The sequence below is a fragment of the Saccopteryx leptura genome, chromosome 3 (assembly GCF_036850995.1).
Source record: "Saccopteryx leptura isolate mSacLep1 chromosome 3, mSacLep1_pri_phased_curated, whole genome shotgun sequence".
Classification (NCBI taxonomy): Eukaryota; Metazoa; Chordata; class Mammalia; order Chiroptera; family Emballonuridae; genus Saccopteryx; species Saccopteryx leptura.
The window spans coordinates 40,273,614-40,300,858 of NC_089505.1; the positions used below are offsets into that span (position 1 = coordinate 40,273,614).

The 27,245-nt window shown below is 33.1% G+C and overlaps 1 protein-coding gene across 15 annotated transcripts in view; it reads left to right on the plus strand.

Annotated features, from left to right (window-relative positions):
• Window positions 1-22,939, plus strand: part of TRDN (triadin) — a 415,240-nt gene extending 392,301 nt beyond the window's left edge. For 12 of the 15 annotated variants that reach the window (XM_066373320.1, XM_066373324.1, XM_066373327.1 and 9 more), the window contains 6 exons: window positions 869-889; window positions 3,192-3,218; window positions 5,567-5,590; window positions 15,401-15,439; window positions 18,118-18,156; window positions 20,900-22,939. In XM_066373320.1, the coding sequence (XP_066229417.1) occupies window positions 869-889; window positions 3,192-3,218; window positions 5,567-5,590; window positions 15,401-15,439; window positions 18,118-18,156; window positions 20,900-21,039 (290 nt within the window). In that variant the 3' untranslated portion in view covers window positions 21,040-22,939. Of the gene's footprint in view, window positions 1-868; window positions 890-3,191; window positions 3,219-5,566; window positions 5,591-15,400; window positions 15,440-18,117; window positions 18,157-20,899 lie in introns of those variants that run through there. The other 3 variants (XM_066373321.1, XM_066373333.1, XR_010750049.1) reach the window with 2 other exon arrangements.
• Window positions 22,940-27,245: the final 4,306 nt, after the last annotated feature.

Below are 27,245 nucleotides of genomic sequence, written 5' to 3' on the forward strand. Positions count from 1 at the left end.
ATGCATTACATAACTACTCTTGACATGACTGAGTTGTCTAACAAGCTTTTTCTTTAATGGAACACAATAGTAAATATATTTATTAGTCTAGTTTTGTGAGTTTGTCTTTGGGGAATATTTCTTAAAGTAAAAATTTTTAGTAAAATGGTATATTTACTGTAATTTATAGGTATTTTTAGTTCTCTAAAAATGTACCAATTTATATTGCTTACTGTTAATGAATTAATTATAGTTGACCTAATTTTGGATGATTCAATTTATTCACAATCATTAACAAATATTGACTACTTTTTAATAAATAAATAGACCTTTAGTATAAAACTAAATAATTAATTATTTTAGTTAATGACTTCAGAAGACAAATTTTATTGGAGAAAAAGATCATGTATTTAGATGATATAGCTTTGTGTTTTTCACCTACCACTTATTATTCTTCCCAAGGTTTTATAAAGTCAGTGTCTTCATTCAAAAACTAGATTGGAAAAGTTTAAATGGTTAATGTTAATTAATATTAATATGTATTCTATAAAGACAGTGACAGAATATACATTTTATGCTATTTAGAAACAGTAAGGAGTTCAGATTATCATTAGGATTCATATTGCAACAAATCAAAAATAAGGCTTTATAAGAATGAAGAAACAATAAATAATCTATATTTTGAAACTTTACAACTTCTCCTTTGGGGAATTTATTGGGCATATGAATTAAAAATTACTCAAAATGCATTGCTTATTGCTCATTTTAATCATAAGTTTAACTTTTGCCTATTTTACCTTAAAAAACAGAAATAAGAAATGACAATGGTTGATATTTATATTGATAATAGTAAATATCACTAATTTTTTTCTTTTTTTTACTTTTTTAGACAAACGAAAACTAACTTTACGTAAGTATACCATTTTAGAATTTTAAGAACTTGCTATTTAATCATTTTAAATGTATACTTGCTTTGAATTGTACATTCAGTTAAAAATTACACTATGTTTATTATGCAATAACCATTATGCCATTAACAACACAAATGATTCTGATTGAAAAAGTATATCGTATACTGGCCCTGGTGGTTGGCTCAGTGGTGGAGTGTCAGCCTGGTGTGTGGATGTCTTGGTTTGATTCCCTGTCAGGCAGGGTAGACCTTGAGTATAAAAAGCGACCATCTACTTCTCTACCCCCTTGCCCCCTCCTCTGTTGCGCTCGCTCTCTCTCTCTCAGCTCCATTAGCTGCTGTGAGCTGGCCCAAGGTGCTGAGGATGGCTCTATGGTCTCTGCCTCAGATGCTAAAAGAATAGTGGAGCACTGGCCCCATAGGGGGCTTGCAGGGCAGATCCTGGTAGGGGTGCATGCAAGAATCTGTTTCTCTGCCCCCCTCCTCTTACTGAATAAAAACAAATAAGAAAGAATATACTGTGTATTGCATTTATGAATCCTTAAACATGTCTTTATTGAACACCTATTATGTATATTATACCTTACTAGGATATATGAGAAATGCACAAAATGAATTTTTGTTGTCATACCTGTGAAATGAACACATTTACCATGATACCTAATACTTATGGGAAAAAAGGTGGTTACATATCTCTTTTATATACTTACAGTGGTTTGTTGTGATGTACTGAGTAAACGAGTATGAAGTTCCATCTAATAGTCAGTACTGGGTTAAGAAAAATTTAGCACACATAACTTCTGTATTCCATTATTTAATTTAAACACATTAGCTTTTATTTTCCATTTATTTTAAACTGAAAGTTATTTTTAGGATTTCAGAATTCCTGTTTTATTTTGATGTTTCAAACAATAATAAAAATACAACAGTTTATGAAATCTTTAAAATTTATGAATGTTACGTGATTTTATAAAAATGAAAAGTTTATTTAATACTGTGAAATTATGATCCAGACTTTACCTTGGGCTAAAAAAATATATGCATTTCAATGAATAGTGTACTTAGAAGGTGTATTTAAATGTTTAAATGACAGAGACTAACGTAGTTCCTTAAGAGTGCTATGATATTCTCACATAGGCAGCTACAAATTTCTTCTGCATAGATTCTATGTCAGTGTAAAGCATTTATTTTTTCCCATTCATTTGAGAGAGAGAGAGAAAGAAGCATGAACGCATTGTTCTAGTTAGTTTTGCACTCATTGGTTGCTTCTCTTGTGTGCCTTGACCTAGGACCAAACCTATGCCTTTCCCACATGAAGGAAACACTCTATCCACTGAGTCACCTGGCCAGGACCTTAATGTAAAACATTTAGTGTTGCCTTTCAGTTGGAGAAAAATCTCTAGTCTACTTAGTTTGTATTGTTGCTATTAATGTGAAGAGTATAATAGAAATTAAGAATTAAAAGTCAAAACTAAAATGTTAATATAAAATATTACCATTTGAAAATACTCTTTTATTTATGAACCATTATTAATTTTCTATCTTCATTATAAAATATTTTAATCAATTTTTTGAATTTTAAAAATAGCTTACCAAAAAGTTATATAAGATTGATAATTAAATGTATCAGGTTTGTGGAAAGTGTAGCACTTCAGCTGATTTGGGAGGGAAGATATGTTTTCAAAAACCTGATATGTTATATTTTTAAATATTATTAGACTATGAATTTACTTAAGGAACAAAATGAAATACTGTTCTTCATTATCATATGTTAACAACAAATAATATTTTATATCTTGTTTCACTCCTACAACTGTAGTTAGAGTTAAAATTATTTCTGTGATATTTTTCAACCTCATCCTACAATTTCACCTATTATACTTAGTGAATCTTATATGCAAAGTTGCTTTATAAATGTATTTAATAAATGCATGCATGCATAGATATATGAAGGTCAAGTTAAAAGCTTATGTAATAAGGCATTATGATTTATAATTATTTATAATTAAGAAAAACACCCAAAAGATTTAGAATTTATTAATTCTACCATGTGAATGAATAAACTGTTGAAGATGTTGAAGGCTCTCTTTTCAAAATAGATTTTAGGTTACAGTTTTCAGAAATACTAGTTATCAGTTTGTCTCTTTGCCATTTTGAGCATATGTCTCTATTGTCTTTACTATTAGAATTTGGTCAGAAATATCTCCAGTTGGTGCTCAGTTGCCTGCTATTTAAATAAAACCACTATTTTTTCATTTATTTTTCTTCCTTTTAATCCCTGTTGTACTCTTATTTTCTAAAGCAGAAACATCAGAAGTCAGAGAACCAGGTAAGTATTTATTTTTCCAGAAGGAGTAACAATGGTCCATATGTAAATTTACCATATGTAAATTCGTGACTCTATTTAACTGTGTGACATTTGGTAAAATTCCTTAACTGCTCAGATTCACAGTTTCTTCATCTATAGAGCAGGCATAATGACTTCCCCAAAGGCTTGTTGTAAGTATTAAATGAAATAACATATCTAACATTCCTATTAAATACTTGCTTGTCACTCATAAAACATTGATTTTCATCTCACTCCTCTCTGATTAAGTATTCGCATTCATAGTAAATGTATAGATTTCTAGTGTGTGTTCTGGGAGTGTGTGGGGTGGTATCTTGTTTTTCACTGGTTCCCTGTTGCTGCTTACTTAGTATATATATCTGAAATGGCAGTTCATTTTTAGACATATAACTTAGATATAAAGTTATCAATAACTTTGACATATAATTATCAGTAATATTAAGGAGTAAAATTTAGAATAAGAGAGTAAACCAAATTTGAAGAAAGAGATAGGAACATAATTTGTATATTGGAACTTTCTCCAAAATATTGTTGAATATCTTTTAAAATAATTGACAAGAAGAATGAAAAGAAGTCAATTACTTAGAGAACTCATAGCCATATCCTTTTCTATTATTAGTTCATTTAAACCTTAATATAAGACCAAGTATCATGCCCAGGTCCAAGATGATGTACATGTGATGAAAGGAAGTCTAACATCTCGGAATGTTTACATGGTAGAGTCAAGAATTGGCTCCAAGTCAGTATGATGCCAAAGATTTAACAGTTAAAACCATTCAATCCCATTTCATTCTCCCATCAACTTGCCAAATATAAGGGAAGCAGCTCTGTACCAATTAGAGCAGCTCAAAGAAAATGTTTTCAAGAAGGCAGTCTATTAAAACTATGAGTAGAGAGCTGTGCAAGGGATTCAAACATTGGATAAATACTCTCTTCTGGTCTAATTCTGTGAGTCTATCATCTCTAAGATCTTCATATTATGAATACACAGTAGGAAAGAATTGTTATACATAAAAGCGCAAGCCCAAAATAGAACTAGTTGAGAGTATAGGCACATTTCCATTCATTTCTTCATTTAACAGATGGTTTGTTATTTTTCAATGTTTGATTCCTTTCTAAGTTCCTTTCTTTTTAGCCAATCCTACTATTTTAAAAAAAATAACAGCAGCTTTACTAAAATATTTTTCTGAATTATTTTATGTTTTGCAATTTTATATATAAAGTGTGTTGCTGTAATATCACTGAAAATATAAATACCTCAAGTGAAAAAAATTTTCTTTAATTTTTTATTGGCATTAACTTAATTTTTATAAATTTGTAATTCTCAAGAACTTCAGAATTAAGTAGATATTAAAAAACTATAAGTCTCAAAATAAATCATGTAATTCAGATTACTTTAAAAATAATATTTCCAAGCCTAATACTTTAAATTAAACTAATATTAGTAGAATATAGACATTATCAACTCTCCTCTTTTTCAAAATGATAGAATGTCTGCTATAGTATTTGGGATAATCATCTCACTTTATATCTTTGCCCTGTCTACATACAGTTTAATGTAAAACCATACTACTTTGAAGAATGATAATTTTGCATTGAAACAAATAAATAGTTACAAAAAATTAAACTAATTTTTCAAGTTATTTTTTAAGATTTGATTTTACAGTCCAGATGGTAGTTATTTGTCTTTATTTTCTATGGAAAAGAAAAAAATTCTCAGTGATATATTTTTATAAAATTTGGAAACTTTAAAGCCAATATTTAGATTAATTATATCATACAAAGAATTTTTCTCAAATTGATTATAATTATAATTGAACCAAACCACTTAATTTAAAAAAGATTTTACTGATTTTAGTAAGAGTGTTTAAAAAGCACAAATATGTTGTGACACTTGAAAGGATTAATAGCTTTTTCTGATATCTCACATAAAAGCAATTAAGATGTCCAGACTCATATTATCAGGCAATAGAGGGCTATATTACTTCATTAACTCTTAGACAATAAGAAGTAAGCAAACCGTGGCCTCTGTCCCAGGCGCTAGTGTCTCTGGTCGCGGCAGAGACGCCCCGGATGGGCAGAGCATCGCCCCCTGGTGGGCAGAGCGTCGCCCCCTGGTGGGCGTGCCTGGTGGATCCCGGTCGGGCGCATGCGGGAGTCTGTCTGACTGTCTCCCCATTTCCAGCTTCAGAAACACACACACACACACACACACACACACAGAAGTAAGCAAACATATTAGAAATTTTTATATAGTTCATTGATGTATAATTTCTTTTCATTTTATCTGAGTTAAACAGTTCTTGTCTTCTTTCTTTTTCTTGTTTTAGAAAAGAAAGCAGCAAAAGCATCAAGTAAGTACTGCTTACTGTATTGATGATAAATTCTCAGGTACACAGTATGAATTTCAAGCTGAAATTTATAAAATATTTATATTTTAATGTATTTAGAGATTGAGCTATTTTATACTAAGCCTTCTGACAAGAATTTGTTAACTTTTTTCTTCTTTTTCTTTTCCTTTTTTTCTTCTACTGCATTTAATTTATTTTTTTTTTATTTATGATTTTAACTTGTGTTTACATAGATTCAGGTGTCCCGCTGAAGAATTTGTTAACCTTTAATCTTACTTACACTCAAAACTTAAAAAAAACAAAGTACATTATTTGAAATGAAAACTTGTAACACAAATACCTTATCATATCCTCTAGTCTTCAGAGTAAGGTCACTTGCATTCAAATATGTAAATCTTTCAGTGACTGAAGTGGAATGAAACAAAATAATCTTTTTGCTCTAAACCTTTAATTACTAAAAATTTGCTATAGAGAACATATAGTCAAGTAATTATATATATTTTTTGGTTCCTAATCTTTATTAACATAAATATAATTATATATCTGAGAACAACATAGTTAAGAATGAATCTAATTTTGTATAGCATAAGTAAAGCTCTCAGGCAACACTCTAAAATATCAAGAGCTAGGTACAGACAGAGGTTTAAATGTACAGTATATAACTGTAAACATTTCTATAAGGTATGATAAATATATAATAAATTTGCTTTCCATGGAGTTTAGATAAATACATCAAGAGGTGTTTGATTGTATTATATTTAAGATCTATTAGTTTAAAAATTAAAAGCAAAATAAACACATGATTGGATTTCAAATGGAACAACCATTTCTGTTATCATTATTTTAAGGCTTCTGAAATCTTTATCTCTGAAAAACAAATAACTGTATATGTTAAAATGATACTCTTCAGAAACTTGTCCAAAAGCAAAACATGAAATAAAACAAAGAAATTTAAAAGTAAGTTATTAAATGGCAGGTGCTGCCAAGAGAAGACCTACACTTAGAGGAGCTGCAAGACTCGGCATAGCGGAGACATTAGGAATAAATTTATGAGTGGGTGCTGGGGTTTCAAAAAAAAATGATTCTTTAAAAGCCCATTGTTCTTTTGTTCTTAATGTCTGGTGGTCAACATTTAAGTATATAAAAGTCATCTTTCCCCTCAAAATGAGTATTTTATTTTATTTATTATTTTTCAAAATGAGTATTTTTTAAAAAGTAATGTAGTAAGAACATTTCTTGAGATACAGTAATTCTATGTGGAAATTTAACTTTGGCATCTGGTTAGCCAAAGTTATTTGGCTAACAAACTTTATTGTGAATAGTGAGCATTTTGCCAATAGCACCTCACCAAAACTATCTGCATAGAGAGGTTTGGAATTCTTATCAAGTCTCTGAGATCTGATTTTGATATCAAAGATAATGAATTTAATTTCATAAGGCCACACTGATAAAACTTTATCTTTTATAGAAGTTAATTATATTTCAATGAAACTTCAAACAATCCCAGCAGAGGACTAGCCGGGATTTTCATTTTTTAAATAACTTCATTCATAGCTTACATTTGGGATTTGCTTTTTAAAGCTTTCTAACTTTTAAAATGTTCACTCTTTTTCTGGTTTTGCATTATTTCTTTTTATAAAAATATGGCAAATGAATAATAAATTTGCAATAATATTAAAGTATGTAGAATGTTTAAGCTACCGTGAAAATGTGTCTGAAAATTTAAATAAGCACAAGGTAAAACTGAATGAGGATTCTATGAATATAAAGGTTAATTGTCTTTTTCTTAATTTACAGGTTTCTATATCTTAGGCTAAAGACTTCTTTTAAAAGAATCTAATTAAACATAACTGAAGTATATTATTTGTCATAATAAAAGCATTGCCTTTATTTTACTGATTATGTTCACCTGCATTGAAAATTTTCAAGAATTTAAGAAAGCCAGAATTTCCCAAGTATGTAATTCCTATTTAAAAGAATAGGGCACTTTTTTAGACAGTCATAGAACTATTAATGTATCTGTGTATTATATTATAAAATGATAATGTGGACAAAAGAATTAATTTTCTTAAATTCTTAATTATTATATGAAATATAGACATTATTATATAAAGATAATACATTCACTATTTCTTCAGCTCTATGTAGTGTTATTTAACTTATCCAATGACCATTAATTGAATGATTTATCATGTTTATTATAATAGCTATTTTTATATCTTATTATTTTTGTAATCTATTGCTTTCCCTTTTTTTATGAATCATACTTTGTTTTTAAAAACATTTCATATATATTTAAATTTTAAGTATGAAAATTTTATCAGAAATGCTTTGTGATATAAATTTGTTTGTTTCTTTAAACTCACACTCATGATGACCTTTCTTCTTCTGTGATTGAAATTCTAATTTTGAACTTATATATTTTTTATTTCCCTTACTTTATCTGACCTTATCTTTCTTTGTTTCAATGGTCTTTGTCCTGCTCAACTCTCATTCCACAGCTATCAGTTTCTTACCATTTGTGGTGTAATGCCCTGGGCATGAGCCCTGGCTCGGTCTCCCAAGGTCATAGGTGAACACTGGCACCCGCACTCAGATATCATGGCGGGCCCTTTATGCTCGTCCACTGTTGGACTGGAAAGGGTTCCTTCTATTCTCAGCTAATGATTTCAAGTTGTCCTGACTTACTTTTTAGAAAATATCTACTGATTATTTGGTGATTCCCTATTCTGAAGTCCTAGCTCTCTCATTGTTTCCCTCTGCTTCCTTCTCTAAACACACTGACACCTGGTATATTTTTGACTCTTCCTTTGTCCTGATCCACATGTATTTTACACTTCACTCTATTTTGTTATAAATAATAAGCCCTGGTTGGGTAGCTCGGTTGGTTACAACATCCTCCTGAAATGTAGAGGTTGACAATTCGAATCTCTGTCGGGGCACATACAAGAACAGATTGGTGTTCCTGTCTCTCCCTCTCTCTCCTTTCCTCCCCCTAAAATCAATATAGTAAACTTTTAGAAAATATTATTCATGAGATTTGCTTTCTGTTTAATGGGACTTTTGGAGGAGATTTAAATATAGGCAGTCCCCGGATTATAAATGAGATAGATTCTGTAGGTTTGTTCTTAAGTTAAATTTGTATGTAATTTGGAATGGGTACATTTACCTATTAAATGCAACTTAGACAGATGTTTGTCTTAGCGTATATTTGCTTTTACCTTTATGTGTCTACAAATTCTTAACATTTTCAAATACGATCTTAAACAATCTTGGATGATGCAGAAGGTGATGGACTTTTGGAGAGGATGGGACTGGTGTTAGAATCAGGGTCTTTGATTCTGCTGCTGGAGTCAGTTTTTTGAAGTAAATATCAAGGGAGGTTTGTACAGGGCTTTTTCTTTTTCTCATCATAAATGGCCCTGTAGCATCTCAGGCCTTCGGTAACTGCACAGTAAACTTTGGTGACCCTCTCTGTATTGGGATCTTGTCACGCTAACTTTGCCATTCCTGCTTCAATGAGATGAAAAACATTGCTAACTCTATTGCAGAAAACATTTTTGATTCTGCAGTTTCAATGTCCCTGTTTTCTTCCCTAGATGCTATCATCTGCTGTTCCAGTACCATAAGATCTTCATTGGTTACTTCTTCATCATAGGAGTTGAATAACTCTATGATATCATTTTCACTAATGTCCAACTGCAGTTAATTACCAATAGCCCTGATGGCGCTCTAAGTACAAGTTGTACATACATCGGCTGTTTGTAACTCAGGGATTTACCTGTACCATGTTGCTACTATCTTCTCTGGACAGTTTTATATTCATCCTACCAACCTTGACATAACAAGGGATGTCTGCACCCCAACTTTGCTCCTTGCATACTTAGAGTCTAAATTCAAATTGTAATATAAGCACTTCTCTGCAGGTTGACTTTACCTTTCATGTATCAAAATAGATTTTTCCTCCTCCTGAGGCATAAAGAGGATTCTGTAGAATTAAATTACCTCCTTTGAGCCTAGCACTATTTTTTAAGGTCTGATTTCATAGTTATTGTTGTCTAACATATTATCACAAGTATGGGTTTTCAAGAGTTGTTTTTTAAAAAATATTATCCACAAATCTTGTTTTAACCCAAATTTATGCCTTACTTTTTAAAATGAAACTACCTGCTGTCCTACTTCCAGGAAATTGAATCAACCTATATTTGTCATTCAAACTTTAAGCATCTTTTTATTACAAAATCCTAAGTTTAATCTTCTTCATAACAAAATCATTCTTGGTTAATATATATATATATATATATATATATATATATATATATATATATATATATATATATGTACACACACACAAACCTTCAAAAAGGAAAATATGCCCTTTGTAGAATAATAATTAAATCTTATTTCAGAATATTAATTAAATCTTATTTCTTTATATAGGTAAAGATTATTTTTAAAAAATGGTTGATGTCACCTGACCAGGACGTGGTACAATGGATAGAGCATCAGCCTGGGATGCTGGGGACCCAGGTTCAAAATCACAAGGTTGCCAGCTTGATGTGGGCTCATCTGGCTTGAGCGCAGGGTCATTGGCTTTTGCCTGAGATTATAGATATGACCCCATATCAGGCTTGAGCTCAAAGGTCACTGGCTTGAGCCCAAGGTCATTGCCTTGAGCAAGGGGTCACTGGCTTGTCTGGAGAACCTCCCAGTCAAGGCACATATGAGAAAGCAATCAATGAACAACTAAGATGCCACAACCATGAGTTGATGCTTTTAGTCTCTTTTCTTTTCTTTTCTCTCTCTCTCTCTCACACACACACATACACACACACACACACACACACACACACAAATGGTTGATTTCTTTTTGTTTTGTTAAGAGCTCTTTGCTGATATGAAATATTGGTGGAGATCACTTGCTGAAATACAATGTTGATGAGTACTAACATCAATGTGGTTTTTATTTTAAAAATTAGCACCAAATTTATGGTAGAAATACAAAAGGTATTATAGGGTAGTGTCTAATAGGGACACTGGCTTCAGAAAGACTGGACTCCTGTCACAACTTAAAAGCTGTATAAACTTAGGGAAATTACTTAACATCTCTGTGCTTAGCCTTATTTTTTAAACATGAATCATAATAATAAGAAATTTGGGGCAGATTAAGATAAAATAGGGTATATAAATAATGATTGGTGCACAGGTAGTAATTATTAACTAGTTCCCATGATAATGCTAATGATAATGAAGGTGATGATGGCGACATGAGGTTATTTCTCTAGTTAAGGACACATTTTGCTTATTCAGCTTTTGGTCAAAATGAATAAAGCCATGAGGTAAAATTATAATAAGAAAAAACATCTCACTTATTTAGGGGTAGATTTAAAACAGTCCCACTCTTTGGAGTGAGGGTGATTAAATTTATGGAGATTTTGTTACAGAAGAAAAAAGAAAGAAGCAGTTATTTTTGGCTAAAATCTGTTAAATAAGAACCAGCTGCCATTTTAACCCCCTCTGATCTCCTTTCACTAGACCCCCAAGAAAGTCTGTTTAGAAGGCGCATTTGGTGAAATGTTTGTCATTGCTCATTATTAGTCTTTGAATACAGCAATGTGTCCTCATTTATTTATTGGTGATGTTAAGTTGCTCTGACATTTCCCTCAAAACAACTGTGTCTTATCTTTAGAGCGACAAGACAGACACTCAGAAAGGATTGTACACATTTATTGAATACCATTGGCTCCACTATATGCAAAATTCCAAATGTGAACGGTCTCTGCCAACTTTATTATTTCCTGGGGTCAATTTCAAGAATTCTGTGGATATTGCTCAGTGTACCATTTAGTGTTCTCTAAAAGTCATGCTTATTTTAATACTAGCAGGTATAGAAGACTTTCACACCTGAAAGCTAAAATAAACTGTCAACTGCTGCTTTGAATTACTGTGTATCCTTAAGGTTTCTTGAAAAGAAAAAAAAAAGTAAACTCTTAGAATGTAATATCTCATCATACCATTTACACATAATCCAGAAAATAGAATGAGAATATAATTTGGAATTGTTGATATTTCTGAAAGACATAATGATGATGCAGACAATTATAAAGAAAGAAGAATGAAGAAGAATACAAAAATCCAAGGTGTTACCATCATGCCTGCACATCCTGCGCATAAGGACTCCAAATGTTTATCTATGAGTATTTCTTGAAACTGTCCATAAATTAGACTAGACTGCTACTGGGAATAAATATAAGGTGACTTCTGCTACTCACACATGCACTGTTTAGGAAGTTTTTATTTATCATGCTTGCTAAAAATATGCAAGCACTAGACAGAACATTTTATTTTAAAAATAAGAAGAATAAAATTAACAATTTATGCCACCAACTGTGGATTTTTTAAAATGTTCCTTTTCTCCAAGTTACAATTTCTTTTCATCTTTCCTATTATTTTACCTAATACTACCTTCCTATGTTCAGATAAAGAAGTATGGCTTCTCCAAAAATCATGTCCTCCTTGACTTCGTTCCTTCCCAAATCCTTGCTCCTCAGTCATGTATTATATATTGAACTTTTACCCCAAGAAATCCTCCTCCACTTGCCCACAAATACCTTTCTTCAGATTACTTTCATGGGTAAAATTTTTCTCACCCTTATTGCTTTTGAAACCATTGTGCTTTCTCTTTGCTTTAACTTATAATCACATTTCTGAAGAAGTCTTCCACCAATTCTTCACCACATCTTCGAGCTTTAACTTTATGCAACCTGAATATTATGCCTCGCACTTTCCTCAAATAAGGTACTTCAAACCGAACCCAGAACTCCAAAGTGCAAAACTGAATTGCCTTTTCTCACTTCTCCATTCTCACTCTTCAGATGCATTTAACATTGTTTGTGTCCCATACTTTTGTAAAGAGTTTTCTTCTCTTGGCTCTCATAATATTGAATTTTTGTTGTTGTTTTTACTTTTGGGATTCTGCTGCTTTTTTTCCCCAGAGGCTAAGGTCTTCCATTCTCAGCTGTTTTTCCTAGTCTTCCGCACTCTTCCTCATAGGACTTCCAAACTTACTATCTACCTCTTTGTGTATAAGACCCCAAATTGTTCTGAAGCCTGACCTAACTTCTCAATAACTTCTCTCATTCTTCCTTTTCATTTCTACTGATAAATCAAGTTTTCCAACATTTCAATTGGATTAGGCCATTTATATAATAAATGTTCAATATTTATTTATGGAAAATTTAGAACAAATTCTACATTTCTTAACATGAGGGTCTCAAGCTTCTATGATCCTGGCAAAAAACTACATTTTAAGTATTTTTTCCATAATCATTTTCTATACTTATCACAGGTTTCAACCCAGTTCAAATTTCCATATTTCTAACATTCCTGCATTCAAAACTTTGTTCTTTTTGTTCTTTTTTTTTTTTGCTGGACTATTCTTCCCATCTCTAACTGAATAAACCTTCAAAGTTCATCACCAATGGTATAGATTTTTTAAAAACTATTTGATCTTCATAGGAGGAATGGACCATTCCACCCTTGAAATCTTGCAACATTTATTTATTTATTTATTTATTTATTTTCCATTGATTAGCGAGAGAGAGAGAGAGAGAGAGAGAGAGAAACCAACTCATCGTAGTTGTTACTTAATTGTACACTCATTGGTTGCTTCTCATATGTGACCTAATAGAGAATCAACCTGTAACCTCGGCCTGTCTAGAACTGACCCACTCTGCAAGGCTATCTCACATTTATTTTGAAAATTGTCACATACTACATTAATGTCCATATTATATCTGTTTTAGTACATGTTCAGTTGAGGAAAATTAACTTCGATATTCTTCTAGCTCTTTTTAAACTGTGTTGCTTGAAGGGAAAGTCTTTTTAAATTCTTTAAACTTCAATGTTCTCTTATAAAATATAGATTATTCTACATATTTTATAGGTCTAATGTGAAGCTTAAGTGGAAACATATAAAATACCTAAAAGAGTACACGGTACAGAAAGAGAGCTCACTGTAATTATTATAGCTGAAAAACAGCTGTTTCTTAAATGAACAAATTATAGAAAAACTTCAAAATAATTTTCACTTTGACTATAAAACTGAAATTTGGGAAAAAGAAGAAAATTTATCTATTTTATCCATATTTATTTCCACAGGGGTAACAAAAAGATCCAGAGAATAGGTATCTTAGTGTTGTGTGCTATAATCTAAAAATAAAATTTATATTTCTTATGTAAAAAGACCTTGCATCATTTTAATTTTGTAAACAGCTTTTATAGACATTACCAGATTCTTATTACACAATTAAAATATTGTTATTTGATTTATCTACAACTCTCATATCATTCTTTATTTTTCTGAATCTGGAAACGGGGAGAGACAGTCAGACAGACTCCCGCATGCGCCCAACCGGGATTCCCCCCCTATCTCCACCCCCATCTTCCCCCCCCCATCTCCCCCCCCCCCCCCCGCACGCCCACCAGGGGGCGACGCTCTGCCCACCAGGGGGCGATGCTCTGCCCCTTCAGGGCATCACTCTGTTGCGACCAGAGCCACTCTAGCGCCTGGGGTAAAGGCCAAGGAGCCATCCCCAGCGCCCAGGCCATCTTTGCTCCAATGGAGCCTTGGCTGCAGGAGGGGAAGAGAGAGACAGAAAGGAAGGAGAGGGGGAGGGGTGGAGAAGCAGATAGGCGCATCTCCTGTGTGCCCTGGCTGGGAATCAAACCCGGGACCCCTTGCACGCCAGGCCGACGCTCTACCACTGAGCCAACCGGCCAGGGCTCTCACATCATTCTTTAAATATAGGTACTAGTTACTTCAAAAAATACCATGAATCATTTATACTGTACTTTGATTTATAGCTGTTGATTGGACAGTTGAAGACCTTGAGTCATTTAATCTAGTATTTAACTGTGTTAAGCCTGTATTTAAATATTTTAGAAAACTAATCAGGTTAAAAGTTTAATAATTTGCTGTGAAAATAAAAAGCTAATAATTACATATCTATTTCCCATTTTTGCTTTTATATAACAACATCTCTTGTTAAGGTCACCTTTCTTTCTTATTTGAGAAAATTTACATAGTGACCTATTTCACCCCTTTTCTATTTATTCATGAACAGCTGGTATGCAATATATAAATAAATAATATAAAGCTGACCTTCTTTCAGCTCATTACAAGTGCTAAAAAGTTCATATGAAAATTTAAAGATCATTTTATTATATTGTTAGAATGATCTCTGACAAAATTATTTTCACATTCTTCTACTATGTACTTTTAAGTAGAATGCACAGAAGACTAAGCAATATATATTCTTAATGCAACTTAAGCGTTGTTTATATATGTAAGCTTTAGTTCAACTTTTAATGTCTTTTAAATGCCTTTACAATTGTCAAAAGTCAGTCTGTGGATGGATATTTTCCTCTTGACCTACATTGTATATGTAAATCCATTCACTTCAAATTCTCTGAGTTCCAAAAGTGCTGGTGTTTTTGAAAAGGTGATGTAGGAGTCAGAGGAGGAAGGCACTTTTGGGAGGGTCTCTGCTGGCCCTCCTTGCTTGGCCAGCCTTTGCGGCCTGCTGGGCATTGGCCAGGCATGGCGTTGGTTTTCTCCCCATTCTCTCTTTAAGTCAGAGAAGTTGCCTTATTTCTCTGCAGGCTTTTGTTTGTATGGACACTAGATGATGGGTTTATAAGTCAAGAGATCCTGTGACTGCTAAAACACACTAAAAATGATACTTTCTCTTTGGGAAATCTGCAAAATAGACTATGCAAAATAGACTTTTTTCTTTTTTTTTTACTCTGTAGAAGATTTTGAAGATGTTCCAGCTTCAAAGAAAGCTAAAGGTGAGCTTAACTTAAGTTCACTTATGGATTATTTCCTAACACCATAATATTTTGATTGTCAAGTTTATTTAATTATTCTTGACCTAGCCCTTACCTTTCCCTAAGCAATGTTTATATAGTAGACTTACTTTTTAAACAAGCAGCTTTTTTTAATATATATATATATGTGTGTGTGTGTGTTTGTATCTTCATAGATTGATGTTACTAGTTTAACATTAATTTACAACTAATTATTAGATGCATTTATTGGCCAATCTGCTTACCAAAGCGATATTTCTAAGTTATCATATCACAAAGGATTATTTGACAGCAGAAGAAGTACATAAATGTTTAAATCTGAGTTTGACAAATTTTTATCACAAAGAATTAAGGCAACTTGCCTATACTAGCAGCAACAGTATAAAGGAAAGAAGGAGGAGGGGAGGAAGGAAGGAAGGAAAGAGGGAGGGAAGGAAGAAAGGAAGGAAGGGAGGGAGAGAGGGAGGGAGGGAGAGAGGGAGGGAGGGAGGGAGGGAGGAGGGAGAGAAGAAAAGAAAGAAGGGAAAAAGTGTCAAACCTCAGAAAATCGTGGCACAATCAAATACATAATCTTGAGCAAGTTTTTCAAGGACTAAACTTCTTTATCTTAATTGAAAGGGTTTCAACTAATTTGATGTAGTTTTCTTCTGTTTCCTGGCCTCATAGTTTGGCTTGTTTTATAACAGATATTTTCTGTTCTACTTCTAATCTTGCCTGTGGACATTAAAAGTTTGTGTAAGGGTTCTTTTTACCATAAAAATGTAAGTTCTGTGTCAGGGCCCAGAATTAATTAACTGTCAAAATAGTGCTTTGAGAAAAGACACAAGGAATTGATTACCTGATTCTTCTGAGAAATGATTCATACTTCTCTCAAGATATATTTTTGACTACTGAATTCTTAGATTCTTTAAACAACTAAATTATTAAGAACAATAACTCTTAATATGTTTTTGACTTCTGGATCATTACTTCTTAAACTATTTATACATGAATCACCTGATAATATTGTTAAAATGAAAAAGTCTGGTTTGGTCCCTAAAATATATATTTATATCAATTTCCCAAATGATGGTGAAACTACTGATACATACATAAACCACACATTGACAAGGAATAGTTTTCTTTCTTTTTTTTTTTTTTTTTAGTGAGGAGAGATAGGGACAGACAGGAAGAGAGAGAGATAAGTATCAACTCATAGTTGTGGCACCTTAGTTGTTCCTTGATTGCTTTCTTATATGTGCCTTGACTGGGGGCTCCAGATGAGCCAGTGACCCCTTGCTCAAGCAAGCAACTATGGGCTTGAACTAGCAACCTTGGGCTTTGAGCCAGCAACCTTGGGCTCAAGCCAGTGACCATGGGGTCATGTCCATGATCCCATACTCAAGTTTGTTACCCCATACTCAAGCTGGTGAGTCCATGCTCAAGCATGTGACCTCGGGGTTTCAAACCTGGGTCCTCAGCATCCCAGGCTGATGCTCTACCCACTGTACCACCACCTGGTCAGGCGACAAGGAAGGTTGTTGAACTCATTTAGAATTTTATAAGATCTAAAATCTAACTTTGATGAAACATATCACATACACACATATTCACATCTTAGCATTTCAGGGTTTTACAGAAACCCTACCCACCAAAGCCTATCTATGGAGACTTTGTTAAGAACTTCTAACCTGAAGAAGTTCAAATGAATAGCTTCATATTATCTGGCACTAGATAAATATATGATGCATATCTCAGTAGCAAAGAAGTCCTTACATCAGATACGTTAGGGATGAAATCCAGGACAGTAGTCTGCTACTATTCTTTTGTGGCAATGATGATCACTAAAAACTTATGGCCTTCCCAAATTTAGAATTATTTTGACTAAAATGATCATCTTATAACCAGATTCTACCCTTACCATATTATAACTCTGAGCATCAAAGTTATCTTTCAAATGTGTGCCTTTGGCTAGGTAGCTCAGTTGGTTAGGGCATTATCCTAATACGCCAAGGTTTCAGGTTTGATCCCAGATGTGGAATACATACAAAAATCAACCAATAAAAGCATAAAGTGGGACAACAAAGCAATGTTTTTCTCTCTCTTTCTCTCTCTCTCCCTTCTGAAGGAAGGAAGAAAGAAAAGAAGAAGGAAGGAAGGAGGGAAGGAAGGAAGGAAGGAAGGAAGGAAGGAAGGAAGGAAGGAAGGAAGGAAGGAAGGAAGGAGGGAGGGAGGGAGGGAGGGAGGGAGGGAGGGAGGGAGGGAGGGAAGAAGGAAGGAAGGAAGGAAGGAAGGAAGGAAGGAAGGAAGGAAGGAAGGAAGGAAGGAAGGAAGGAAGGAAGGAAGGAAGGAAGGAAGGAAGGAAGGAAGGAAGGAATACTCTCACCCACAAACACCCAACACATCAAGAATAGTTTCCTAATTGAAAAATTGCCTGTAGCATGCTGTATTCTTTTCTTTCACTGGTTCCCCTTCTATCACTGGCTCTTACCTGTTAAATTTTATTGTGAATGATTGAACAGAATCTGAATAAAAATCTAGGGTATATTATAAGGAGGGCAAGTAATTCCTAATTCTTTGTACTGTGCACCCCTTTAGACATTTTCAGTGTCCTACATATTTACTGTAATAATAGCTGAGAATGCAAAAGTTATTTACGTCTATATTTTTTTATCCCCTAGAAGAAACTGAAGATGTGTCTACCACAAAGAAGCAAAAAAGTAAGTTTATAATTGTGTTAAAAGTGTTAAGTGAATCTATGGTAACAATGCTACATATAAATTAAACTTTCTGAAGACCAGATTCAGACAAAAGATTTTTAGCACAGATACAAAGAATAATTTTATAGTAGGTCATTTATATTTCAAAGAGACGTTCATCAATTTTTTTGTGTAAGGCAAAAGACACATATTTGGAAGAATTACAAAATAATGACTGAAGTGGCATTTATCACAAACCATTCTATACAGCTCTGATACTGAGCACTTCAGTTGAATCTGTGCTTAAATGTGTATTGCTGTCTGCTTTATGAAAAAGACAGCTGAAGTGATATGCTGAGCTTTTTACATCAAAAAGAAGAACTGCAGGTTTGGTTATTGATTGAGAGTTCTTTTTTATTTTTCTAGATATATAGTAGGCTCTTAATATTCAATTTTGGGTATCATTGACTTCAGAATGCAATCAGTATTCATATGCAGTTATAAAATTCAATGTCCAAGATTCTCATTATTCCCGTATGTCAAATTAGACATTTTTCTTCAGATAAAGCAGTACCAACTGAATACCAGTTTTAGATTCATATATGCATTAAAATTATTGCTGGACAGAATAAAAGAAGCAATTTTTAAAATAGACATAAGTGGAAATTGTTTCACATAATGCTTTTAAAGTAAAGAACAGACATTTATCTCAGGAAAGAATGTCAATGTTCTCTCTCTAGGTTTTATATTTCCATAGGAAATTATAAAAAATGCCCTCTACATTAACAAATGCCTTCTACTCTGTACTATTATGTGATTCATGGAACAAACATAAATGCCTACTGTTTCCCAAACTCTGTTTAAAAATTAGAGATACTCATTATAATCTTTTCAATGATCAGGTTGTGAGAAATACAGGGAAACAAGCCATCTTAATGATACTTTTTAGTTATTGTTGCAAAATCCATAAAGTCAATCTGGACATGTTTCTGATTTATACAACAACATTTAACCAATTGTATACCTACTGGAAACAACATGTGGCTGTATCACATAAACACTTGAAATCTCTCATTTCATAAATAAATCTTAAAACATAATTCAATGAAAAGTAGATTGGACCAACATCAATTTCCTGGATGGGGTGTTGAATTGTAATTTGGCAAAGATATTACCAGTGGGGATAACTGGGTGAAGGATACATGGGATCCCTCTGCATTATTTCTTACAATTATATGTGGCTCTCCAATGATATAAAAAAAGTTTAATTATAATAAATAAATAAATAGTTCAATATTTTTACTAAAAAGATATCACATATTTTAATTCAATTGGCAGACTTACTGTAGCAAAACACTATTTCCTGTTTTCATCTTACTGTAAAGTATTCCTATAGTCTGATACTCATATTTTAGAGTTTATATAAAAACTCTAAAATATGCAATTTTAGAGTTTTTATATAAAAACTCTAAAATATGCAGCTATAGTGACAATTTCATTAATAGCCTATTCCACACCAAATTAAATAAATGCATCAGAACAGAACCTACTCCTGTTAATGGTCAGCTGGAATATAGACTGTCTTTGATAGACTCTTCTACTTACAGCAATGGTGCTCACATTCCTCCTTAATTCAGGCCTAGCTTTATTGCCATTATCGCCGTCCTTCTCACGAGCCTGTCTATCCCCCAAGCTGCCACAGCCTTGGGGGTGGGGATGAGCTGTGCTACTATATCTGTTTGGTACCAAAACAAATTGAGAAATATTTTTGTGTGAGATGAAGCTAAAAGGATTTTATTTTCCCTTTCAAGATTTCTCCAAACTGTTTTCATCATTGAAAACCCAGCGATTGAAGTCAGTTGACACTCAGAGTGATGAAATCAAAATAATTTCTTGCTGCTCCCTCAGCTTTTATTTTACCCAGGCTTTCTTTATTCTTTATTTCCTTTATCTGGCCAGCTTCCCCTTACTACTAGCTTCAGTTATCATTCTCTTTCCTGGCTATGGGCAAAAAGTCCTGACATAAGGCAAATGGATAGGATGGAAAACCCTGAAGAGTCAATAGGCATCCATGAAGAGTGGCTAAACTCACCATCCTCGAACCAAGATGCTACCGGAGAGCATCAGCTTCCTGGGTCAGGTGTTCACACTTGTATTCATTTAGTACATGGCTTCACTTGGCTTTAAATTCCTTCCTGTGGTGCTTTCTCCTCACACAACAGAGCTCTACCTAGAGGCACTGTCATGATGAGTTATTATGTCATCTCTGGAGAGCACTTGCCTCCAGAAAAATGGCAGGTGGAAAACTTCAAAAGTTTAGGAACCACAAGGCTTTCTGTGGTATTATTAAAACACTAAAAAATAAAATTAAAATATTGGTTATTTTGCATATTGATAAACTGGTGTTTTGAAATCTGTTACTATAAAACAGTTTTTCTGAATGCTGTACACATCAATAGATTTCTATAAACACTTTTTATGCTAGGCCATTATTTTTTTTTATCATTTAGTAAGGGCTTATTATGGGCCAAGAAGTGTTTCATGTATATTTACTTATTACTGTCCACATTTCTTTGAGGTTTTGGTTGATGTCTTAATTTTACATGTGAGGAATCCAAGACCCAATGAGGTTTGGTAACTTGTTGGTCATCGCCAGGGTGATCTGGCTACAGAGCCCATGTCCACATGCATTGTACGACACTGACTTGCTGTATTTCCCCTTTGTTCTGCTTGTTTTAACATGTTATCATTCTTTATTTCTTAGGTCCCATCAGTTTCTTCCAGTGTGTCTACTTGGACGGTTACAATGGCTATGGATTTCAGTTTCCTGTCACTCCTGCACAGCGCCCTGGAGAGAGCTCTAGCCCATCAGGTCCTCCAGGACAGAAGCAACAGGGGCAATAGACACACATGTGCAGCCATTATAAGTGCTTTAAGACTTTGAGAATAAGATCTTCCATTTGCCCACAATGGCACAGGCAATTGAAATAAGAAATTCAGAGAATTTCTTTGAAAATATTTTACTCTTCTGCCTGGTGTAGAAAAAATAAGTGAGTAAAGGAATTGAATAATAAGCAGACATGTTGAAAGGTCAAGAATCTGTTATTTGTATTTATTACTGCCATGGGTGCTTTTATTTTTCTATTTCTACTCACTGTAGGGTTGTTCACAAATGAACTTAGAGTTTACTTAATAATGGTCTTTTAAATGTAACTGACAATTACAAAATCAAATTTCTGACTTCAGTTAGATAGGTATTTTTAAAGGAAAATACAGACTATACTTTAAGAGTATAGGAACTTACATAAAAGCTACTCTTTTACATCATGTACTTATCTAATATCAATTTACCAATAAGTTGATATTTAATCTTATTTATGTCTATTTCTTGTTAGTTGTGGCTATCCTCTAAGACTGAGTGAGAGTTACACTAAAGAGCCACAGTTCAAAATATCTCTGAATTTTAGACAAGACAAGAAGGAATAGAAATGTTTGATAAATCTTATGTCTAAGATTTGTCTTGAATTGTAATTAAGGCATTTGCTCTAGTGGAAATATACCATCCAGTTAGGCAAGTCTGGTGAATCATTTGTGTAAAATAAAAGCAAATAAGATGTAGAATTTTCAAATTTCTCCAGACTGCACACTAATGAAAATACCACCTGGGCGAGATTTTAGATCAATCACTATATTTGCATAACAGATGCAAAAGTATTTTCATTTCATTTTAATGGGATCCTTCTGTGCAATTAAATAGCTTTTCTTTCTCAAAAAAGAAAAGTATGAATGCCACCAAAGTTGAAGGAATACATTTTAAGCATAAGTGCATCATGAGATGTCTTACTTGTCTTTTAGGTAATTGGTTATCAGTGCCAATGAAATGAATGACAATCTTTAACTTACTTGATGATACATCAGTGGGTATGACTATTGTGGTTTTGACATCTTTTATCATTCAGTGATATAAACACTTGTATTCTTTATCATATTTTTCTATCAACTCTAAAAGTCATGCCACTGTGATCTTTTTATGTTTACAATTGTCAACTCAACTTATGATGAATTAACTCAGGAAATAAATTGAGTTATTTTTTTCCTAGCATTATACTCACCTTCTGGCAAGGTAGCCAGAACCAATCCTAGCCACGTGATTTATTTTATTTATTTTCAAAGACTGTAACTAAGTTCTTTAATTCCTAAATTTAAAACACTGTTTTACTAAAATATCATGAGGCTAAGGCATTAGTAACATGTTTGTTATTAATAATGGATTTTCAGTGACTTTTGTGAAAGAAGTTGGTCTTGGCAGCCCCATGCTGGTAGACCTAATTTACATTACAAAAGCCAACATTACAATGAACCAAGACTGATGACACTCCTTATGGAGGGGCCTGAAAATGTGTACTGTCAAAACTGATCAGATGGTACCATCTTGCAAAGCTCCTTCCTTCATATAACAATGGAAACTTGTCTAGGACAATAGATAGAGTTTATGGCTCAACTGCTCCTTCAGCTTGTTCAGTTTAGTGAGTCAAGGAAATAGAAAATATAATAGTTTTTTAGATTCACAGAACAGAATGATTATTAATTAATTCTTTCATTCAATGACTATTCATTGAGTATTTATTCTTTCTTAAATATTGTGTTAGGCACTGGACTGTATAAGAAAAATATCAGAGATAAATTCTATAACCAGTATTATCCTCACACAATGTGTAGCCTCAGAAAATTTAACAAACATACTTTACTTATCTTCCAGTGTGTAAGACAGGAATTGCAAGCCAACCAACCTGGTACACAGATATACTGTGGACACTGACAGAATACCTTAATCTGAATATGATATCAACATTGATTTCTAAAGTACCACTTTTAGAAATTTTCTCTCTGAGTGATTTTCTACATTATAGTATTGCTTTTTTCACTCTCATTATTTAAACTATTAATAAAAAGTAAAATATGATAACTTGTAATTAGGATTTAGATAAACCAATTAGGATTAATTGTTAATAATAATAATCAATTGATTGTTAATAATAATTGTTAAGGTTTAATGCTTAAAGTTACAGTGAATGTAGCACTTGAAAAAATATTCACTAGAATCTCATCTGTTTGTATGGTTCCACCAAATAAAGTATTTCTGGTCCTTTTAAGTTTGTGTTTACATTTTAAATGGAAAAGATAAATGTTTGTTCAAAACTTTTTACCTTCAATAGCTCTCTCCAAATTCATGTCATTCATAGTGGCCATGAATATGTAAGCATTTAATAACTGTGTTCATCCTCCATTATGTCCAAATGATATGAGCTGCACAAACATTTTACTCTCCCTGACACTTTGCCTCTTCTTAACAGATGAAGGCATGTAGCAAATAAATAATTACCTAAGAATTTTTATTTACATTTAGTTTTCTAAATCTAATAAATCATTCCAATGGGGTAAACCTTTTTCAGAATAATGTCCTTGCAAAGCATCTGTACACCGATTCATTTTGGCATACCCTTGTCAAACCCTAACAAAAATATTTTTGGAAACTGTGACTATATATTTAAGGACTTAGATTATTTCCTTAAGTTATTTCACTGGAAAAGAAACATGGAGAATAATGAATGTTTTTGATAATGAAAACTTAGGGACCTCTAGCCCAACTGGCATATACAGAAACTGGACCTAATTCCTAGAGAAATGAATAAATGTATGCAATTCACTAATTGCATGAAAGCCAGACCTAGACACTTGGTATGCTAGCTTAAAACTACATCCTCAGCATGTTATTACAAACTTTGGCTAACTTATACAATGTTTCCAAATCCATTCTTTTGAATTATAAACAGTGTCAGGAATAGCCCTATGTGGAAAGATTTAATATTTTCTTTCTACATGTAAAGAACCTTAAAAGTGAGCCATATTCCGGTGCTTTAGAGATGAAACAATGAATCTCAGATAGGTTAGGTGACACACCCAGGGTCAAATTCCTAGTTAGTAATAAAACTAGATTGAGAACTCAGATCTTCTGTTTTCTAACCTTCTGTATATCCTCTACCCTCTGCAACTCCACGTGATGTCTCCACCATCATAAACTTTCCTCTGTAGTTTGCACAATCACGAACACATGGAAACTCAACCCAACTTTCCAGGCACTGACCTGATGACACTCTTCATCGTGTTCCTTTCAGGACAATATTGTTGTTACCCTGTGCCTTTCCCTGATTAACCCTTAAGTCCATAAAACATGCTGTAGATGCATTTTTCATATGTATAAAAATATATAGTTCTATTTTTCCATACTATTTAGCTGTAAAAATGTCATAAGTCACTGAAAGACTCCAAATGTTTCCCCAAATAAAAACAAAATAAACCAAAACAGAAAAATCTTTATAAATTAATCACAACACATCCAAAGATGTGGGTTAACAAAATAAGTAAAAAAAAACAGATGCTTACAAAAACACATTTAGACTTTAAAGGAAAGCTTATTATAAATACCGATAATTAGTACATCTGATTATTATTTAAGAGTCATACAAATTCCAGAAAGAAGCACATGTTAACAAAGTGGCAAAGAAAGAAGTTCTTGGTTTATTTATTTATTTATTTTTTTAAAGTAGGGAACCTTTTTTTTTTTTTTTTTAATTTTTATTTATTTATTTTTATTATTATTTTTTTTTAGAGAGAGGAGAGGGAGAGACAGACAGAGAGAGAGAGAGAGAGAGAGAGAGGAGAGACAGAGAGAGAGAAGGGGGGAGCTGGAAGCATCAACTCCCATATGTGCCTTGACCAGGCAAGCCCAGGGTTTCGAACCGGCGACCTCAGCATTTCCAGGTCGACGCTTTATCCACTGCGCCACCACAGGTCAGAAGTTCTTGGTTTCTTACAGACACATTCAGCTCCCAGCCATGTGCCCTTTGCAACACCATCAATTCCTTTGGTTCTGTGTTGAACTTTTAGCAAGAGCTGTTTGTATCAAGTCATTAGTGCTATCTTGCTTTTTTTCCCACCACATTCAAAGCTCTTCTCAATAACTTAATACAAGGTCCGGAAATATACCCCATGCCTCTGAGTAGAATCGCAAGGCCAGGTGTGTTTTCAGAACAAGTATGCTGTGGTGGTGGGCCCACTGAACTATGGGCCCTCAAACTTAATATCAGACTCTAATTCTATCTAGGATTAACTCTGGTCATTTACCTCTTCCTCAGTTCTTTATCTCTAAATGAAAAATAAAAATTCTAATGGCTAAAGCTCATCTTTGGTGAGAAAAGATATGAAAAAGTACCTTGTAAGGTGATGTCATTGTGGTTTTTTTTATTTTTATTAATTTTAATTTATTGTGTTTACATGGATTCAAGTGTCCCACTGAATATAACTCCCTCACCCCCTACCCCTGTGTCCCTTTTTATACCCCTTTGGCCCCCCTCCCCATAACTCCCTCCCTCCTTCCCTCTAGGATTTGCTGTTCTGTTATCTATATCTCTGTGTTATGTATATATAGTTTCACTAATCCCTTTACCTTCTCTGATCCATCCTCTCATCCCCCTTCCCTCTGTCTGCTGTCCCTCTGGTACCTGTGGTGTCATTGTTAAGACCTTTCAAATTCCCTTCAGGTTTTGTTATTGAATGATCCCGCTATGCCCTGCACTGAAGACCTAGTGTTTTCAAGTGGCATAAGCCAAAACAACAAATTAAAGTCACATCTGTATGAGTCAAACAAAAAAATAGGAACATTGCCACTAACAAACACAGTTTTGCTTTAAAAAATGTCCACTGTTTTACCATTTTCATGAAGTTCCTCTAAATCAGTGACAGATACCCTTCAATCCACTGAATCAGAACACAGAGAGCTTGTAAGGTGCCCATGAAAAAGTGGTACTCTGAATGGAATGCTGAAATGGAACACAAAGTGACTCACATACCCCAAACACTGCCATAGAACTGATCATTCAATAGTTGGTCTAAAGGTGTTTCAGAACTGTAAGTGAAGATAGTGTAAAAATAAATAGCAACTGTAACATCTTAAAACATTTAGCATATGTCTTTGCTTAGGGAAGAAACATTTCTCCTTTCTCTCTCTCTCTTCCTCTCTCTCTCTCTCTCTTTCACAACACACACAAAGACACACACATAGAACTCAATGACAAGTCATTTGTTTACTTTTATATATTTCCATTATGAAAAGAGTTTGGATGATCTAAATGGAAGTTGCACTCTTTCCAAAGGAGACAATATTTTATAGAAAAGACAATTCTAAATTTTGACAAATTGGAAGAACAATGTAAAAATTAAATAAACTATTTTTATCTTCAGAATATTATTAAAAGTATTTTAAATTAAGTCCAATTATAAAATAATAAGTCATAAGGATATAATGTACACAGTATAATGTCTATATTTAGTAATACTATATTGTATATTTGAAAGTTGTTAAGAGAGTAGATATTAAGAGTTCTCATCACAAGAAAAACATTTTGTAACTGTGTATGGTGATGGATGCTAACAAAACTTATTGTAATCATTTTGCAATGTTAACAATATTGCATTATTATATTGTGCACCTGAACTTAATATGATGTTATATGTTAATTATTCTTTTTAAAAAGTAGAAAGAAAATCAAGGTCATAAAAAACCTTAACAACATTATTACATTACTGGATCTAATAGGTGTATTAAAATATTACATTAAAAATTAGTGGAATATACATTTTCCAACTGCACTAGAAATAGTCACAAAGATAGTTTATATGCCAGGTCATAAAATAAGTCTCAAACAATTTAGCAAAATTGAAACAATATAGAGTATATTCACTGACCACAAAAGTAGAATAAGAAATCAATTAAAAAATATATGGAAAAGCACAAATTTATGCACATTACACAACACATTCCTAAATAATCCATAGTGGGTCAAGTAAGCACTGCATGATAATCAATGAAAAAAAGGAAATAAGGGTGGTGATGTCCAATCAGATTCTGTCATGACAAGTTCGGCAGTGCCCAACAGATACATAAATTTAATTAGTAAATAATTGTGTTTTTAAAAGAATGAAATAGCATTATTTTTCTTTTAATTAATATATATTACTTTTCAAAGAGCCACTAAATTGTTAGCACATAA